Genomic DNA, 19,656 nt, shown 5'->3' with positions numbered 1-19,656 from the left:
TCACCCCTTCCTTCTGTGAGAATCACTAAAGTGGCCCCCCAAAGAACCATAAACTTTAGCATCCAGGACCCAACAACAAAACCCTGTCAGGAACTGGTCCTCCAGGCTCTTTGAAACCATGCACCTATAGTAAAAACTCAACCTTTCTGCACCCCAGTTTCTTAAATGGACAGAATCGCTGAGCTAAGTAACTATGCACAAGGGTTTTAGGAACTTCCTGGTACATGTCCACTTCTTACGCCTGAGTTACCATAGCCTCCTGTGTCCACTTCTTAAAGCAAAACACAAAAGAATGTGGCAGGGAGACAGTCATTGTGAGGGGTGTGTAAATAATTCAGTCCAACTAATTTATATGAATGTGTGTGTTTATAAAGACACTTGTGGTACTGGGGGTACAGCTAAAAGGTGGAGGGGCAAATCTCTGGATTCCATGCCCAGTACCACAAAACAAGACATTTAAAAACAAAGACACCAGAGCACAATGCATTTCCTTAAGAATAAAAAAAAAAGTTGATATTCTAACAATTCATTGTAATTTCTTATTTTACGTTTGATCCTTGTACCATGCACTATCTCAAGCACCCATCTCATCATTGGGAAATAAAGAAATGAAGCAGGTGGCCAGTGCCTGAATAGAAGTAATGGCGGTCCAGAAAATAAGAACTATGCAAAGTTAAAAAAAGAAAATTAACCAAATATCCACAAGGCTGAAATAATAAACTTTAGACATAATCTTTTTCCTTTTTAAAAATATTTATTTATTTATTTATTTATTTAATGTGTGTTGGTGTTTTGCCTGCATGTACGCCTTGTGTGAGGGTGTCAGAATCCCTCGAACTGGAGTTACAGACATTTGAGAGCTGCCCTGTGGGTTCTGGGACTGGAACCCGAGTCCTCTAGATGAACGGCTAGTGTTCTCAACTGCTGAGCCATCTCTTCAGTCCCTAGGCATATTCTTAAACATGTAAAAATACTATTATTATAGTGATGTTCAACGCGCTCTCCCAATGTGATCTCCCAGGGAGCTGGAGGACGAAGCCAGCAGGGACCTGCACGATGAAGCCAGCAGGGACCTGCACTAAGCACACTGCGGGAGGCATTGGGCTCCAGTTTGGGCAGCCTGTCTCCCCGTGTGACCTGGTGTAACTGTCTCTATGGAGACCTACTGTCCTGACCCCACTCTAAGCTAGGGGAGGGAGAGAAGCAAGAGTATGGCTGTTTGGAAGGGAAGCAGCCAAAGGTAAGGCCAGCACGTATGGTTTAAAAGACGTTGTGGAAGACAGCACCCCAAACTTGAGACTGAGTGTATTCTCAGAAGGAAAAAAGTGAAACATAAAAAGGTTAAAAATGCAGGTGTATGCACAGCGATGCTGGCATCAGCTGACTCCACTTTCCAGGAAATCAATCCTCCCTGGTAGAACTTGCACGGCAACAGCAAGGAGGTCAACAGCAAAGGTTGGGAGCAGAAGCCTGCCATCCTGGCTGCAAGCATTAGCCCCGAGAGTGTCTATGCCAGAGGAGCTGGGGGCAGGGTTTGCAAACAACACTGGCACCGAGGAAAATGTATTCCAGTAAACAGAGCTGTAGGGAGGTCCACTGGCATCTCAGGTCAAAACCGATTTCCAGTACACATCAACACTGAAAAAAAAAAACTACTCGGTTTGTAAAAAATAAAATCAGCTCAAAACCAAGGTGTTTCCATGCATTATGGTGTGGATTTCCCTGACAAAAATAACTGACAAAATGGCTTACTTTGGGAAGTCAGCTAAGGTTCTAAAAGAATCATTCTTATTCTGGGCACAACCAGAGGACACCATGTTTGCTTCATCCCTTCCCATTCACACTAAGCACCGAGGCAGGGTACTAAGCTGGTACAAGACAGGATATTCCTCTGTGACCCCAGGCTAACCTTAAACTTGAGGGGGGTCCTCAAGTGTTAGACTCATAAACAACACTCCTGACGATTAAACATGTTTTTAAAGAGTAACAATTTTCTAAACTTCAGAGCTGACTTCAACAAGTAAGAGATGATCAGAACCATAAAAGCAAATATTCAAATAAATAACACTTCACTAGATAAAAATCAAAAGAGGCAAAATTCAGGAAGATGAAAACATTACCGGAAATTAGTGACACTCCAGAGAAATTAGCACTTCACAGTCAGAACCCACCTACAGCTGGAAAAGCAGCTGAGACCTCATTAGCTACAGCATACGTTTCTCTGTGCATATACCCTAGGGGGCTGTGTGTGTGCACTGCCCCGCCCACCCTGGAAAGTCATAGCGCCCAGCCCACAGCTGCCAAAGGCAGTACATATGTGTGTGTCACTCAGCCCACGTCACCTATCACTTATACAGACGACAACACGCTGTAGAATCTCACTCACCTAAAACTGAAACCATGTGGGATGGTGTCTTTACAGTAACCCACAAACAGGACAAGCCTTGCTTCTACGTTTAAATACTCTAAAGACAGACAGCACGTTTGTAGGGCTGAAAGCCACCCCACAACTTACAGGTATTTTAAGTTCTCCAGGTCCTCAAAGGCACCACTGGGAATCCTCTTGATCTGGTTATTGTTGAGAAGCCTGTGGAAGAAAGTGCCAAGAGATGTTTGTAAAACAATCAAAAATGTTTCCAAATTATACTAGGGAAAACGATTTCTGTCGCCTTGAAAGGGTCAGAAAATGATGAAATATAGATCTTACTGCCAGTGGTCATTAAATCCCAGCTCAGGAAACAGCTTGAGTTACTATGGTTACCAGATTACCTCTCTCTGCCATGGTCATATACATTGAAGAGGTAAACTCTCTCCCTCCGCTAAACACAGGAGGATGCATCTTTCCAAAACCACCTTTCCGTGTCTCTGATCTGACAGGACTAAGGGCCAGTTTACCACACTGAATAGGATGTTTGTCTCTGAGGTTTGCCATTCTTCCACAGGATGAGGAGCTGTGCAGAGCCACCTCCCTCTCACTCTGCCCTTCCGGACTTGGTTCCTTATTTCCACACCACTAGGATCAAAGGTCAGTGGCTCCAAAGCCTTGTCTATGGCCAGGCTGAGCTCAGGAGATGACTGTCCTCCTCAGTCACATAGGGGAGAGATGAATGCAAGCACCTGCCTGCGAGGTCAACCCAGGCAGCCAAGGGAGGTGTGAATTGGGAGTGCGTTCCACTGAGGTCAACCCAGGCAGCCAAGGGAGGTGTGAATTGGGAGTGCATTCCACTGAGGTCAACCCAGGCAGCAGAGAAAGGTCTGAAGAAATGGGAGTGAGTCCCACTGAGGCCAACCCAGGCAGCCAAGGGAGGTGTGAAGAAGTTGAGTGAGTCCCAATGTGGCCAATCCAGGCAGCTGAGGCAGGTGTGAAGTAGGAGTAAGTCCCACTGAGAAAACCTAGGCACCTGAGGGAGGTGTGAAGTGGGAGTGAGTCCTACAGGAAGTCTAGGTGTGCTGGTCTACATGCAAAACGCAGCTAGGTCTCCACTATCCTGGCTTCTACCATTCATCCCCTCCAGCTGTGGCAATCAGAGGACAGCCATAGCACTGACATTTGCCTACAGGTACATAGTACAACCATCTTTCTTTTTTATCTCTCTAGCTACCAACTAGATCTTCTCACTTACAGTGTGTTCAAGTTCTTCAGCCTCTTGAATGCTCCAGGTTGGATCTCTCTGATTCTGTTGAACCGAAGATCCCTGCGAAGAGATAGGAAATGTATTTTAATCAATTAATTTATTTTAATTAATTAATGCACAGCTTCTCTCCCTAAACAAATTACTTCAAGATAAAAAGACGTTTTAAAAATCACATAGGCCACCATCTCTGGGTAAATTCTCTCATTGTCGGAATATTTTTCTTTCCGAGTGAAGGAACAACATTACACACAAGAAATCTGTTTAACTGGTAAGTGTGGGTAGATTAAAACAAACAAACAAAAAATGACAGGAATGAATGCCTTGGCCAAGCCCACTGAACATTCTACTTCCAGAAAGCCTCGGGACAACACACAGGTAGATCTATGTAGATCCAAGGTGTCAAGCCTACTGTGAGCACAGAAACCTTCAGCATTTGCCAGCAAGAGCAGGCGCTGAAACACCTGAGGGGCAGTGTTATCTCCATGATTTAACTGGCTATCTCAAGTGCTAAGTCATCTCAACAGGGGAAATTGGGAAAGAGCCAGCCTGCACACAAACTGCAGGTTAGTGTTCCCAAACAGGTAGTTAAGCAGAATTCGGCTTATATTGAAGTATTAAAAGGGGTCCTCATTTTCCCTGGGGAAGGGCGCATACATAGGCAGCAGCATACGGGGACTGGAGAGCACAAAAGAACTGACTTCAGATTGATCAAGCAAAACAAGGGCTCTAAACCCGATGGAGCTGATCTCAGAGCGAGTATTGAAAGATTTGGAGCACTCACACACCACGGTGCAAGCCCATAGACAGGACAGCCAGATCAAAGGCCTTCGGGCAGCTAGGCAGTGACAATGTGTAGACACCCCTCTCAAAAAGCTCATCACTAGCTTGAGCTGAAAAATCAGTTTATAGGCTAGTGAGGTAACACAAGGGGAAAGGCACGTGCCACCTACCCTGAAAACCAAAGTCTGTTTGCTGGGAACCACATGGTGGAGGGGGGAAAATGACTCCCACAAGTTACCTCTAACTTTCACAAATGCATAGTGGTACACACACACACACACACACACACACACACACACACACACACACAAATACCTGCAAAAAAAAAAAAACCACCTAAATTTACACATGTGAATGTCATTGAGTAATAAACAGAAGCCCACATCTTTAACAGGTCATTTCAATAGGGATTTTGTTGTAGGTTAAACTGTGTTTTCCCAGAATTCATGCATGTAAATTCTAACCCCGGTACCTGGGGTATGGCCGTGTATGAAGATGCAGTCTTCCATAGAAGATCAAGTTTAAACATAGGTCCTAGTCCGACATAACTGGTGTCCTTATAAGAAGGAAAACAGGAAGACAGATAAACAAGGATGGGGGACAGCTAGTGAAGGTCATGAGGTAAGGGAGGGGGTTCCCTGATGAGCATTTCAGTCACCACTTACAGCTGTGCACACCTGGCTAAGCCACGCTGTGAGACCTGGGACAGAACAGGAATCACGGGACGACTCACAGTCAGAGAAATGAGAAGTCATTTCTCCTAGGCTATCCTCCGACCTGAAATGTTCACTGTCTCTTAAGGATCTAATTATTTTGAGCAGATTCAACAGATGCCAGTGACCTATAGAATCAGTTCCACTTCCACTTCATAGTTCAAAAGGAGACTTCACAAAATGCACCTGGGTCACCAAAGTGAACTGTTTGGCTGAGGAGCCAGCAAAGGGATGTGATTGGTCCTTCTTGCTATGGTCAAGTTCTCCAGGTGAAAGGTAAGTCAAGGTCGCTTGCCTTTCTGCTCCCAGAGTAACCTAGCTTCATTCCAGTCTCCAAACCATGCCCTCTTACTCACGTTCTCCTTTAGGATTTTACCGTGGGTCCTTCTCTTGCCCTCATCAGTCCGTGGTATTGACATAGATGTTTTTATTTAAGTGAGATTTTACCTCACAGTACATCCAGCAGGACATGGGGAGAGTCAAGAGAGGGGGTGGGCCACAGGTGAAAGATCTGTGGAAGGGTTGAAGCCAAACGGATCAACTGTTGCTAAGATGTGAAATCTGGTTAGCCAGGCTTTAGGGTGATCTCAGACATGGGGCAGAGGCTCTGACCAGACCCAAGTGTCAGACACGTGATATATTCCGGGGTGTACCATACATCAATACTTAGAGACAGAAAACACAGTCAGCGTGGGAACCAGTCGCACTACAGCAAGCTCATCAAATTCCATCCCAAAGGACAATGCACATGAATCTCTTGGAAGCTAAACAGCAGCTAAAGAGGGCCAAAAGGTTGAAAGGCACCGCCCCCAGTCTAGAGTTGGGGCCACCAACCCTCTGGTCCTAGGGACAGAGCGCTGACTATGAGCACTCAGCCCATAGTCAGGGCTTAGAGGGCTGTGGTGCAACTTCACACCAGTGAGCACAGACTGGAATCTGAGGGCTTGACAAGCTGAGGAGGACAAATGCCTGCTGAGTTGCTTCTTGCATTTTAATGCGACTGCACCTTAGTCACTATGCATTTCTGCTAGATAGAGCTGGGACAATTTCAGAAGGCAATTTCACAAGTTGTACCTAAGCAGCCAAGGACTGCCCATCTCAGGCTGAGGCTAAGAGGGTAGAGTGTCCCCTCTGAAACCAAAGGTGGCGTGGGGGGGGGGGGCTCTTAAATAACCAACTGAAACCTCAATGAACCAAAGCGAAACTTCAGAACTGGGAAAAAGTAGCTGAGATGAAAAGCTCACTCCGCATACCTTGCAACATACTTAATATTGCAGATGCGGGACCGTGAAAGCCTAGCTGAACGCTGGAGGTTACCCGACTGGAAAGACAGATGTTTATCCTTATACACATGTATGCTTTTCTGTGTGACGACCGCAGCACAGGAAAAGAGCTGAAATGGGCATGGTTAAGGGGAGGGGGGCAGGATGGCAGTCCAGTCTACATGTCCACACCTCGCAAAGACACTGCAACAGCTTCAGACACTCTCATCTTGCAGGGGAAGGAGAAGGACAAATGGCAGAGTTCTATGCTTCAATTCAGAGATGTGCTGTGGCCTTGGGATATCACAAGAGGAACCAAATGCCCATTCAAGGATAAGTAGCAAGTTCAAGGCCCTGCAGGCGCACGATAGGGCTTCATTTCTCCTGAATGAACGCTTTTTTAGGGAGTCACAGGGAAGGCTGTCCCTTTACAAGGTTCCTGCGGGGCCCTCAGTCAGCAGCAGCCGCAGCTAAGCCGGCATTTGGTAACTTTTAGATGGGAATTCTGGTTCACACCTGAGAGGATAAAACAGGAACTTTGGGACAGAGCAGAAGCGTGTGTCTTAGCAAACTCTCCAGGGGAAGCAAGATGAGGCTCAAAAACAGTACCCTTTGGTCTGCTAGGGAGGTCACAGCACACATATGAATTTGTACATGTGTGTATGTGTACAACACACAAATGGTATTTATACATGTATACTGACTGGTGTGTGCATACCTCTTTTCCAGCCCCTAGTCTATTTATCACTACTGAGATGTTAAAGAGTGAATAGACCAACACCTTGACATCTGCACATGTCTTAGGAAACAGACCCTAAAGAACTGGAGCATGTGGTCCTCTGCCTTCTTCATCATAGATTTAGGACAATTCGGTTGGCCCTGTAGTTCTTTTTAAAATCATAATAGTCCTATGAAAAACTCTAACCGGGGAAAAAAAGACCACTGCCCTAAACTTTACAAACTAAAAAGCACTTCAAAGTCTCTTCTTGGCTCTGAGCTCTCTCTCCTTCACTGGGCCAGGAGTGGGGAAAGTACACCCGTGGTCAGGGAGTCATGGCACCCCACCCACTTGCTAATGACTAGGCCATCTGGCGCCCACCCTCATGGTTCAGAAAAAACACTTCCCCAGCAAATAATGAATGTCTCAAACTTCCTCCATGGAGTTGGCATGAAGTAAGAGTGGAGGTGGATTCTAGAAAGTTCTGGAAAGGTCATAAACAGAATGATTACTTAAAAACACCTGAGTGTGAACCTCAGAGAGAGTAAATACGTTTGTTCCATTGCCACCAGGTCCCCAACCCCAAAAAACTCCCTACAGCAGCTCTCCATGGTGAAGAGCACCGGTTTGTTTTGTTTTCTAAACCCTGGACACTGGGTCATAAATACCAATAGAGGTGAGACCAAGGACATGTCGTGAAGGACACAGACCCCAAGTGAGCATCCTTTTCAGACCGTAAGCCTCAAGAACACTCATTCTGAATATCACCTGTCCCCCACAGAGCTCAGAGATTCGCCCAGTGACAGCACAGCCTGGGTGTCAATCTTTCTGTTAGGCAGGTTTGACACTTGAGTATCCCCAGAATGCACAGGCGAATACCCAAAGGCTCCCCAGATGGTGACTGGGGAGCAAGATCAAGACTTGCCTCACAGTCCCTATTTGACTAGAGTGGTAACCAAGGTTTCCTTCTGGAGAAGTGGCCTTGGGAGATTAGGCTAAGGAATTAAAGGGTGGGCTAGGGGGAAGTAGCTGGGGGGTGGGGTAAGGGGTATAAAAGTCAGGCCAGAGGAAACTCCCTCCACGGCAAGTAAGAGCTCTGAAACTCAAAACCGCCTAGAGTCTGCCATTTTTTGTACACAGCAGAAGAAACGCACTGGGCGGGAATCAGACTTAACTGTGAGCACAGACTCATGCTGGGGAAGGTTCTGGCAGTTCATTTCCAGACCCTTCTAGACCCTCCTGTCCCGACAGCACCTTTTCTCCTCTCCCCCAGGTTACAGCACTGCCATTCTGACCCAGCACAGCCCTCTCAGGTGCAGAGCGTCTTCAGTAAGGGCAAAAAAATGAAACACAACATTTCCCACTCCAGCTCCGCATCTGAACACAGGGAAAGAGAGTCATGTTCTGTTTAAAGGGCTAGCAAGGAGTTTCACGGTTTGTCTCACTTTTAATGTTTGCTTATTTTCTTCCATCATTCCAAAATCTTAATAGAAACGCAAAACCTACCAGAAAAGCAAAATCAAATGCTTGGGAAGAAATAATCTAGCTTAGGTTTGTATTATATATGAAAGCTGTAACTCATGAGTCTAGTGAGGTGATTCGGCATGGAAAGGAGCTTGCTGCCATGCTTACCACCAACCCAAGTTTCCCCAGCCCCACATGGTAGAAAGGGAGAACCAACCCACAAGTTACCCTCAGCCTCCCATAAGCATACTAGGGCATTCAAGCACACACAGACAAGTACACACGTGCCTAAGCAAAATCAATCAATGTTAATACAAATGTTTAAGAGTCATAACTCATCAAAGAAACACAGAATAATAAAAACAAGGTGCAAGATTTTTCCCTTGGTTTGTTGTTGTTGTTATTGTTGTTGTGTTGGGATTTGAGGTTGTATGTGAGTGTGTGCAAGTGAGCATGTGTGGAGGCTGGGGTGACAGGGAAGTACACGGCCACACCACCTCAAGTGAGCATGTGTGGAGGCTGGGGTGACAGGGAAGTACACGGCCACACCACCTCAAGTGCGCATGTGTGGAGGCTGGGGTGACAGGGAAGTACACGGCCACACCACCTCAAGTGCGCATGTGTGGAGGCTGGGGTGACAGGGAAGTACACGGCCACACCAGCTCAAGTGCGCATGTGTGGAGGCTGGGGTGACAGGGAAGTACACGGCCACACCACCTCAAGTACGCATGTGTGGAGGCTGGGGTGACAGGGAAGTACACGGCCACACCAGCTCAAGTGCGCATGTGTGGAGGCTGGGGTGACAGGGAAGTACATGACCACACCAGCTCAGATGCCAAGGATCTAAGCTCAGGTCCTCAAGCTTACACGGCAACTACCTTTACCCACTAAGCCATTTTCAGAGTCCAAAATCCAAGTTTAAATCTTTCTCTGGGAAATTTGCCTTAGAATCCCCCTCCACAATAACTGAAGAGGCACATTCCACTCCGTGGTGCTTACCTTAAGCAGAAGGAATTAACTATAAACAAAGAAGTAGCACTTAAGGATTGCATACAAAATTTACTTACTGCAGTCCTCCATAACACTACTTCTACAAAAATACTGGATCTTTTCCCATTAAAGGTGCCATGTGTTTTCATTTACTTTGAAATTTAAATATTAAGAATGATTTGGTCAACAAATTAAAAATAGTGTCTTCTGTTCGGTCTGAGAGCCAAAACTACTCTTTTGCTCACAGATGAAGAAGGTTGTCAGTGTGTCAAACCACACACAGTTACTTCTCAGGTATGATGGCCACACAGCCTGCATCTCACTGGCGGTTTTGTTATTTAGTACTTGGTGCTTATGTCTACTAGTAAGAACCTGCCAACACCCCACGGATAAGGCCTTCTCCGAGCTGAGCTGAATGCATGCATACTTGCTGAGATTTTTATTGCTACTTCTTCTTTACCCTCTGGGGTTTTCAAAAGTTCATTTACAGATTACAAAAGATGTCTGAGATCTCTGGTATCGCAGCATCAAAAATCACGGAGTACCAGGGCAGTTAACCTTGCATCTTTGCTCTCCAGGCACAGAACTTGAGTGTGGGTGTGCTCCAGACTGGTGAATGTTAAGTTGATAAACACTCCTCCCAGGAATGTAGACTCACGGGCACTCACCTGAAGGAGTGACGGCTCCTCTCCTTTGTACATCAAGTATTTTAATGTGTTCTAGTTTTTAAAGTCAGAATCATGGCAGGACAGGTTCAAGCCCTCTCTCCTAGCAGAACCCTGAGTAGACTTGTACCAGCCCCCCACACACTATCACCTCACAGTGAAATGCTGAACGACTACTTAACGGCGGCTGAAGGAGAGGTGAAAAAGAATCCTAAAGCTAGATTTTGTGTCTTTCAGCAATATTTGGCTGCACTAAAAGAATTTCTACCCTATGCTTATGAGTGTATACTTATTAGTGAAAAAGAAAAGAAAAAAGGCTAAAACCTGGTACTTTGATAGTTAAAGACAGCATCATTCCCCATAGGAACAGAAATCAGTTCATTTTGCATCTGTTAGGATGTCTTTTGGCTCAGCCTTACACAACACACTTACTTTTTGAATGACTGCAACTGAATCCCTTTGTCCCATACACCGCACTGCTCACAGATAAGAGCAGTATTTACAAAACAGTATTTACAAGTAGATCACTGCAGGACAGCAGGAGCCAGAGTGTACAGAAAGCAGAGGCCTGGGAAGAAGGTTACTTCAGTCTACTGATGGGAGGAGGAATAACCATAGGGATGAAGGATGCTGATGTGGAGGAAAGCACATAAGAGCTGTGTGCTAAGAGGACTGTGGAGCACCCCTTTCTTTTCTCAGCTACTGGGAACCGCTGATCCCTGCTGAGGATGGAGGTGCACAGCTTGAGGTGCTGGTAGTGAAAGGGGCTTGAAGGAATCAAAGCATCATTTTCTACAAAAACCACTGACCCACTGCAGCTGATAGGGAATTCCTGGGGTGTAAATTAGCCAAGTGTTTGCCCAGGGTTGGAATGACACTTGTGGTAACAGAGAAGAGGGGAGGGGAGGGGAGGGGAAGGGAGAGGGAGAGGCAGGGCAGGGCTGATGTGTGCTTAAAAAAAAAATGCAGTTCAGAAGGAGAGTCCAGAGTCTGAGGGAAAGCATGGTCCTGATCTGCATGAATGAAGGCGGAGGAGGTGGCCTGGAGCTCTGCAGGCTGACCCAGCAGCTCTTGGAAGCCTTGCTACCGCCCCCTGCCCACCTGCCCACCTGCCCTGAAGCTTAATGGCCACTCCCAACCTTTCCATTATGGAACTGTGCGCGTGCGCACGTGTGCGCGCGCGTATGTGTGCGTGTGTGTGTGCGCGCGCGCGCGCGTGTGTATCAGCGTGTACACGTGGAAAGGTCTGGGGACAACTTTGTAAATCAAATTTGGGTCTCCTAGACATCTCCTAGCAGTTTTGAACACATAGCTACCTTTCCATTATAGAACTCTGTGTGTGTGTGAATCAGGGTGTACATGTGGAAAGGTCTGGGGACAACTTTGTAAATCAAATTTGGGTCTCCTAGACATCTCCTAGCAGTTTTGAACACATAGCTGTCAGTGTCCTTTCTGAGCTCACTAACTTGTGTTTGAGGGGGATATGGGGCATTTTCTGATGGGAATGATTTATTTATCGTCAATGACCTGTGGAGGTCTCGCACAGGGAGAACACAGTAGAGGTGGCAGGCAGGTACACTCTGCCTGCAGGGCCCCCATCAGCGAAGCACAACAAGGAAAACCGGTATCAAGGGCAGGAAGATGAATGGCCTCTGCCAGAAAGCCGAACTGCCTGGCTTCAGGAGTGTGAGTTGAAATCATGCATTTTGCTGGGAACTGTACCATCCAAATCAAGCTTGCTTAAGCACATCCCTTCTTCTACTCAAACATTACAAGCTCTTTGAGATAGGGTATTTAGAATAAAATCTTTTCAAATGATTTAAGGAGAAGAATGTTGGGCATTGTGATTGACAGTCCCCCCAACCCTCCCACCCCCAAGGTGTACCCTTTCCTATTAGCTCAGCTTGGGAATCTCAGAGGGGCATTTCAAAAGCCCTGGCCTTCCCATGGCCAGGTACAGGAAGGTGTAACTAGACTTCACATCTGTTTCACCCCTTCCAACTCTATCCACCACCCCCTAGCCTGACCTCACTCCCCGGCCTGCTGATGTCAGTTCACTGGTGCAATCAACCCATTCGATAATTGCCATGACTGTTGCTACAAAGGCAAACCACGACCTCCCCCCCCTCCCCCCGCGCTTACCTCCCTCTTTTCTCAGGCTCCACACCCAGCCTTAGCCCTTTCCACGCTGTACATAGGTCTCCTCCATCCAGCAATGAGATACAACCCCTGGTTCCAGGGCCAGACGCATGATGTCCTCTCAACCCAGAATCATTTCTCACTATGCATCCTGTGAGCTCCTTGGAACCACATTAGCTCAGGAAAGTTGGATCCAGTCTTGAAGGCTATGACAAAAGCTATGTTAGGTAGTGGTGCATGAATTTTGTCTCTGCACCATCGAGGCAGAGGCAGGCTAACCTCTGCAAACTCGCAGCTGTGGTGGTTTGAAAGAAAATGGCCCCCAAAAAGAGTAGCACTATTAGGAGGTATAGCTTTGTTGGAGGAAGTGTGCCATTGTGGAGACTGGCTTTGAGGTCTCTTTTGCTCAAGCTTCCCTTACTGTGACACTGAGTCCACTTCCTATTGCCTAGTGATCAAGATGTTGCCAGCACCATGTCTACCTGCATGCTGCCATGCTCCCTGCCATGACGATCATGGATGCACCCTCTGAAACTGTAAGAAAGCCACCACAATTAAATGTTTTCCTTATAAGAGTTGCCCTGGTCATGGTGTCTCTTCACAGCAATAGAATCTCTAACTAAGACAGCAGCCATGTTGGTCTTATATAGCAAGTTCCAGGCCAGCTACATGGTAAAACTCTATCTCAAACAGAAAGAAAAAGGAAAGTCCTCTTAGGGTCTGTCTGGATGGATCCCACTGTGACTTTGCATACACTCCTGGGGTCCTGGGCTTATGGAACAGAGTGAACCTGAGTTAGCAAACTCCCCACAAGCCTAACAAAGCTTCCACGTGAGCAAGCACTGTGAAGAGGCCCTGCTGATATGTTCAGGCATGTTAGGAATTTAAAGCCACAGGCTCAGCTCTAAGAGAGGAGCTCTATGCTGTCCCTTCATGAATGAGCTTCTTAAAAATCACAAAACCAGGCTAGAAGGGGACTCAGCTGGTAAGAGAGACAACCTGACTTATATCCCCCCTTACCACACAGTGACACACAGATATATACACATGTACACATATAGTACATAATAAACCAACAATAGAATAAATTTATATTCTTAAAAACAAAACAGAAAACCCAGCAAAGCTTTTAAAGGCTTAAAATTTGGACAAGCATGAAAGTGGCTTGTGGCTCAAACCCTGCTTGTCTATTTGTTTCAGGGTTTGAGTCCCAGTGATGATTTTTAACAACCAACCTTTTTTAAATCACATTTCCCACTTTGAGCTCTTTAGAAAATAACTTTAAACTATGAACTACTCACTTTTAAAAAGCAATTAGCCCCAGCACCATCTGTCCCCAGGCAGGGGTTTGCACGGTCAAGCCCTCAACCCCAGGTTTTCAGAAGCCCCTGATTCCAGCGAGGCTACCGCCCCAGCCTTCCATCAGGTCCCAGTGAGTCCTCCAGCAAATATGTTAAAGGGAATTTTGCAAGCCACAGCCCCTCAGGCACTCCCAAGTCTCTCCTAACGTTTCTGATCCATTGAACAGTAAAACTGAATTAAGGTATCCTTTTTTATTTTTCTGATAGTAAACCATAGGGAAACTTATTTTAAAAATTATTTGACATACATGCACTTTTCCCATTTATTAAAGACAAAAGTAAAACTGCATGTAAATGAGACAAATGCGTCTATTTCGTTATTTATTACAAAGTTACGTAAGGCATTTATACACATGTGAATAACGGAGTTTGAACATATTCCTGCTACGTTCCTGTACACGCCCCCTTTCCCCTCTCCTTGTCCCATCAGTTCCTTCTGTCAACCTGAACAGTTCACATCCATCTTCCCGTCACCTATACATATTATTAGATGCATCTATAAAGTCTAGGGCCCACAACTGAGAAAACCATGCCACAGTTTCTCTGGGGCCGACTTAATTCACTCAACGACCAACTCCAGTTGTATCCGTTTTCCTGCAAAGGACAGAACTTCATTCTTTAGGGCTGAAATTTTTTGCACAGATTCACTTTTAAGCAACCCCACCTGCATTAGCCAAGTCTTGCAAAAGTTAAGTTGCCAAATGCAAGCAACCAAAATGCAATTCTACTGTAATAGCGGGCTTTTCTGCCTTCTGTTTAGACAGCATATCACACACCCAGCTCTTTCCAGACTGTCTACTGACAGGGATGCCAGCCTTCCACGGTAGAACAAGAGTGAGCCCCACGCCCATGGCGGGGTACCTCTGCATCAGACCAGGATACCTGGTATGGCAATGGAAGACTGTGTCATCCACAACAGAGAAGCCAAAGGCTTTGTGCCCTTGTCAAAATTTCCAGGGAAGAGAATTGTGTCTGTGTGCCCAAATCAGCCATCTGCCAGTGCATGCCCAAGAAGATTACTCGATAGAAGGAACATGAAGCCTTCGGTGCTTAAGAATAACCAGTCCCCTTGCCCAAGTGCCTGAGACAATTCCTAGAACTGCGGAGGAGTCCAAAAAGCCTGCGGTGGAAATGACCCAGGAACCCTCATCAGAATCCTGCCCCAGCCAGAACAATGAGCCTTGTCCCGGGATGCAGGGATCCGCCCAGTCCTGCAGGCTGGGAAGAATGGCCCTTCTTAAATTATCTTCCCATCTCTCCCGGTTTGTAAACCCCAGTAGCTAATATTTGCTTTGGATTCCCTGTCCTGCTGAAAAAGTCCAAGGCCTGGACTGTTTCACAAAAAGCTCATCCTTTGTCTCTGCATGGTTCCAATCAGAGCTCAGTGGGGGGAAAATGTGTCTTGCTTTCTGCCAGAGCAGAAGGCTCACACAGCTAGGGTGATGGGAGAGTTCTTCTCCATCCTCTCAGCTGCTTGACCTGCCAGCCCACTAGAGGCCTTCATCTCCAAGCTCTGACTACCTCTTACCAAACCTCCCATCTATCTCTGGCCTCCCATGAAGCCTTCTCCGGATTGAAGAGATAAAGTCCTTGTGATCCCCAAAGGATATTCAATCTACCATTGCACGGGCAGCGTGGACTTTACAAGGTCTCATTTCTCACCCGGGACAGAGCAGGACACATATATAGAGGAGATCAAACTGGGCCCTGATCTAAAAAGACTCCACATGGTAAGACGATGGCTTCAGGATGTGGCCTGCCTTGGGAGACTACTTCACAAAGTAGTGGTAGACTCCATTCTGAATGAAAATGCACAGGCAAGATAAAGCACTTGTGTGTATAGACACTCAGGAAGCAAAGACTCAAGTAAAAAGTTGCCTACCACCTGTAAACTTTGATAAAAGTAGACTAAGAACACATAGACACATGGGCAGTGTCTACAGTAGGCCCCCCAAACCTATTACACACACCAGCTACAACCTCTTCACCATAAGGCTACTAGGGTAACACACCAAGACTGAAGAGCTAGTAGGATTCCCCAGCACCTGGTCAGATGCCTCAAGGCTTATTCTGAGAAACTGTTAAAGCTCAGGACATCTGCCTCTGTTTTTCTGGTTAGTGATACCTAATCCACTTCTAGCTAACCTTGAACAAGCTGTCACCACGATCTGCCTTTTATAATGGTGAGCTTGCAGGGCTAGAAGCCCTGTGGTTCATTCATAAAAGCCTCAAATCTGGTCCCTGACAGATTCTTCCTTGAGGCTGTGTGAGCTCTCGGTCTCTGCCTTCAGTGCAGATTCTTTAACTTGTTCATAGCCGTCATATAACCTAAATATAACTGTGCGAAGTGTAACATGTGTTCAGAGAGTTGACGTTATTATAGTAATTAAGACTGGAATAAAAGAATCTGGACTCTGTGATTGACAGTGGCTCGATCACCAAGTGAAATCAAAATTACTCGGTGAATTACAGCACAGACAATGCACACACATTCTCAGCTTCCTACGCAACATGGGCCCCACATGGGACTAGGGAGGAAGAACCCCAGGGTGCTTTCTCCCTTGCTTCTGCGTTCTACACCCCAGAGAAGACACAATGATAAGGTGACCGTCAGCAAGCAGGAAGACCTGGAGGACAGTGGCATCTTAAGTTCACACTCCCAGTCTCAGAACCACTGTTCAAGTCCCACCCCCACTCCATGATGGTTTGCTACAGTAGCTTGAGCTGGCTGATACAGTGCTGTATAGATAGGGTTCTAGGTCCTCCATCCTCTGCACAAACGCTACCCAGTACCTCCTTCCTTCAGTTGTAGATATTAGGAACACTGCAATGGGGCTTTCTGTGCAGACCACTTTCGGTTTGGGAATGGGTGTGTATGTCCCTCAGAGTTACTGCTGGGTCAGGACAAACAATAGGTCAGCTACATTTGGAGGTGATGTCAATCATGTCCATGAACATACTTATTTATCCTCATTTTCGGGAAGCTGACGCATCCAGTAACCAGCTCTAATACTAGGTGTGATACTGCTCACCAGGGGGTGGAACCCATGCTCCTTCCGAAAAGGACATGGGCCATGAGCTCAGGAGCACAGTCAGGAGCAAGGGCCAGTCATGAAAAGAGGGCTGAGAAGAAGCACAGCCCGCAGGACAGAATTGCCTATTTAAGGGTGAACATCGACAGAACCAGCCTGAGGAGAGGAACAGTGCAGTCAGTGTGAGCAACGGAGGATAGGCAGGATCTCTGCTTTCCTGTCCCGGAGCCCAGGAATAAAGTGACAATCAGGTCTCCAGCCCTCAGGACAGAGAGCATGGCTCTAGAGACATCTTTCCACATTTTGACAGCAGCGCTAGAGCCCACCCCTAGTCTGACTGTATCCTCCCAACCTTAGGACGTGGCGGGTTAGCACAGCTCTCTTGCATGCACAGTGAGAAAGCCGTGGGTCGTGACTGTGCCTCGGGGAGAGGCTGTCAGTGCCCCTATGCACAAGCCTAGTTGCATGTTCCTGACATTCGCCGGCCCCATTTGTCTGAGCTGCATTTCTAGGGTGTAGCATTGAAGGATGAGGCAGTATCGCCTCCCTGCACAAGAACAGATGGTCGACACTTCTCCATGGAAGTAGTGATGTCCTACTCAGAGGCTCAGCGTTCCCCTCCCATAACGAGCTATATCTGCCAGCATCACAAGAGGATCCACGCTATGCGAGGCTAAGTGATATCCCATGAGAAAGCTGTGTCTCTAGCCCAGGGCTCTCACATCTCAGCCAGCATCCATGAGGGAAGAAAGCAGACCTGTATTCACCTTGACCGAAAATGGTCCTTCCCTAAATAATGGACAACAACCAGGTAAAGCTTTGTGGTGGCCACAGCCGGCCATGCTAGGTTTGAAGTAACAATACTCTTGACTTAACCATAGGAGTGGCTGTGAATTAACCCCCACAGACTGAACACAAAACATCCCTAAAGGCTCACATTTTGGACATTTGTTCCTGGGATGGTGGTATTGTTTGAGGATCTCTGGGACCTCTAGGAGTTGGAAGCAGTAGGTTACAAGAGGCAGGAGCTTAGAGCTCATCCCTGGTTTCAAAGACTTTGCTGTTTCCTGGTCCACAGGATGTGAGGAACCTCTACAACATGGCCCTGCTGCCATGCCCTCCCTGCAATGATGGACTGAACCACTCTGAGACTGTGAGCCAGGTCCACCCTGCCAGGATCGTCTGCACCCTCTGAGACCATGATGTATGTATGCCCTTCATGGGGTGATGGACAACATCCTCTGACTCCCTGCCATGATGGACTGTTCTTTCTGACACCGTGAGCCAGGGCTCTCTGCTGTAATGGACTGTATCTTCTCAGACTGTGAGTCCAAACAAACCTTTCCTCTTCTAGGGTTGTTTATCACACAAGTTTGCCAAAACAACACAAAAGCAACTAATAAGACCCTAGAGAGATGTGCAGCTCGTGCTAAAAACTTGCAAAGCTGGGGCAATGGGCCTGTTAATAAAGCAAGAGTGAAGACCCAAGTTCAATCCCCAGAATCATGCAAAAAGCCAAGTACAGTGAGGTACTTGTAATCCTAATATACTTGGAAAGGTTCTAGATCAAGGAGAGACCCTGCCTTAAATAAAAAGTACAAAGCACCCGAGGACCAATGCCTGAGGTTATCCTCTGGCCAGCACTGAATTATAACATGTGGACATAAACATACATACATACAGGCTTACAAATAAAACGATAGTGATTTTATATATCACGTGAAAACAAAACTCATTGTGATCTATGCCAGCTAAAGCAATGAAAAAAGCAGAAACTAGAAGCTGCCCAGGACCCCAGCATCTGTGGGGCAGTCCCAGGGAGCAGCCAGACTGATAACACACAATGGCTAGCACAGCCACGTGATTTCACAGCAGGGCGCACACTGATTAACATCCTTGCCTTTGTGATTCTCTTGTTCCTTTCACAGATAATTAGGGCAGTGCACAGGCCAAGCTGGTGCAGAGGGTAGAGGGTAGAGTCTGGGCGTTCAGTGTCGCTGCCCCAGCAGGCAACGCAGAAAGGAAACCTGCTCAGGTACAAACATCGGTGAATCCAGGACAACACTGAACCAACTGTGAAGGGGTAGTAAAGATACTGCTGGGACTATGGTAATTGCAAAACGTTCCACATGAATCATAGCGAACACAGCGGCTGAGCAGGGCAAGAATCGGCTTTGCTTGCTTCTCTGGCCTCCCTGTAGCCCAGGGCACAGCTTTAACGCACAATGCAACAAGAGCCGTTAATAAATTTCACCCCACTTCTCTCGGCTCACACTTTCAGCCCACAGAGGCCTTTGTGGAACCTGCTCGGCACAAATCCTCTCGGGCACACTTCCCTACCATACACAGACACACTTTCCTCTATCAGAGTTGCTAAAATTAAAACTGGCACAGATCCGCAAAGGACAAACTCAGTAGAAGCCTGAAGCTGGGGTCCTGGCCTGTGTCTACACTAGTTCCCTGTTGACAAGCTATCTCTCTACCCAGGGGCAACTTGGAAACCCCACGTTTACCATCAGATAGGTTCTCAAACCTTGTTCACCAGCTCCATGGGGCTCCAAACAGTATTGTACTTGCAGAGGACACTGGAGAGGGAAAACTGAACTAAGCCAAGAGCTAGAGCCCCAGGTTCCTCTGAGGGCAAGACAGCTGTACATCCTGGGGGCCCCAGAACAATTTCTGACTCTACCCTTCTAGACCACAAAACTCCTAAGAAGCCAGTTCAACCTCTAGTGATGTTAATGGTTACCCCAAATGCCCAACAAGAATCTGCAGACATCCTGTCTCCGTAAACAACTCTGTGAGACCTCACCAAATGTCATGAATGAACACTAGGCTCAGAGAGGTGGGGCTAAAGGTTCTGGTTGTGACCATAAGGAAACAGTCATGCCTACACT

At 46.8% G+C, this 19,656-nt stretch overlaps 1 protein-coding gene across 2 annotated transcripts in view; it reads right to left on the bottom strand.

The window, feature by feature from the left end:
* The window catches only part of Pxdn (peroxidasin), a 75,293-nt gene that overhangs the window by 37,863 nt on the left and 17,774 nt on the right, over positions 1 to 19,656 (bottom strand). For both annotated transcript variants that reach the window (XM_075984172.1, XM_075984171.1), the window contains exons 2-3: positions 3,624 to 3,695; positions 2,516 to 2,587 (exon numbers count right to left, since the gene is read on the bottom strand). In XM_075984172.1, coding sequence (XP_075840287.1) covers positions 2,516 to 2,587; positions 3,624 to 3,695 — 144 coding nt within the window. The remainder of the gene's footprint in view (positions 1 to 2,515; positions 2,588 to 3,623; positions 3,696 to 19,656) is intronic.

The sequence above is a fragment of the Microtus pennsylvanicus genome, chromosome 8, assembly GCF_037038515.1.
Source record: "Microtus pennsylvanicus isolate mMicPen1 chromosome 8, mMicPen1.hap1, whole genome shotgun sequence".
NCBI lineage: Eukaryota > Metazoa > Chordata > Mammalia > Rodentia > Cricetidae > Microtus > Microtus pennsylvanicus.
The sequence above is the reverse complement of the archived record's forward strand: the minus strand, read 5'-3'. Positions and strand labels throughout refer to the sequence as shown.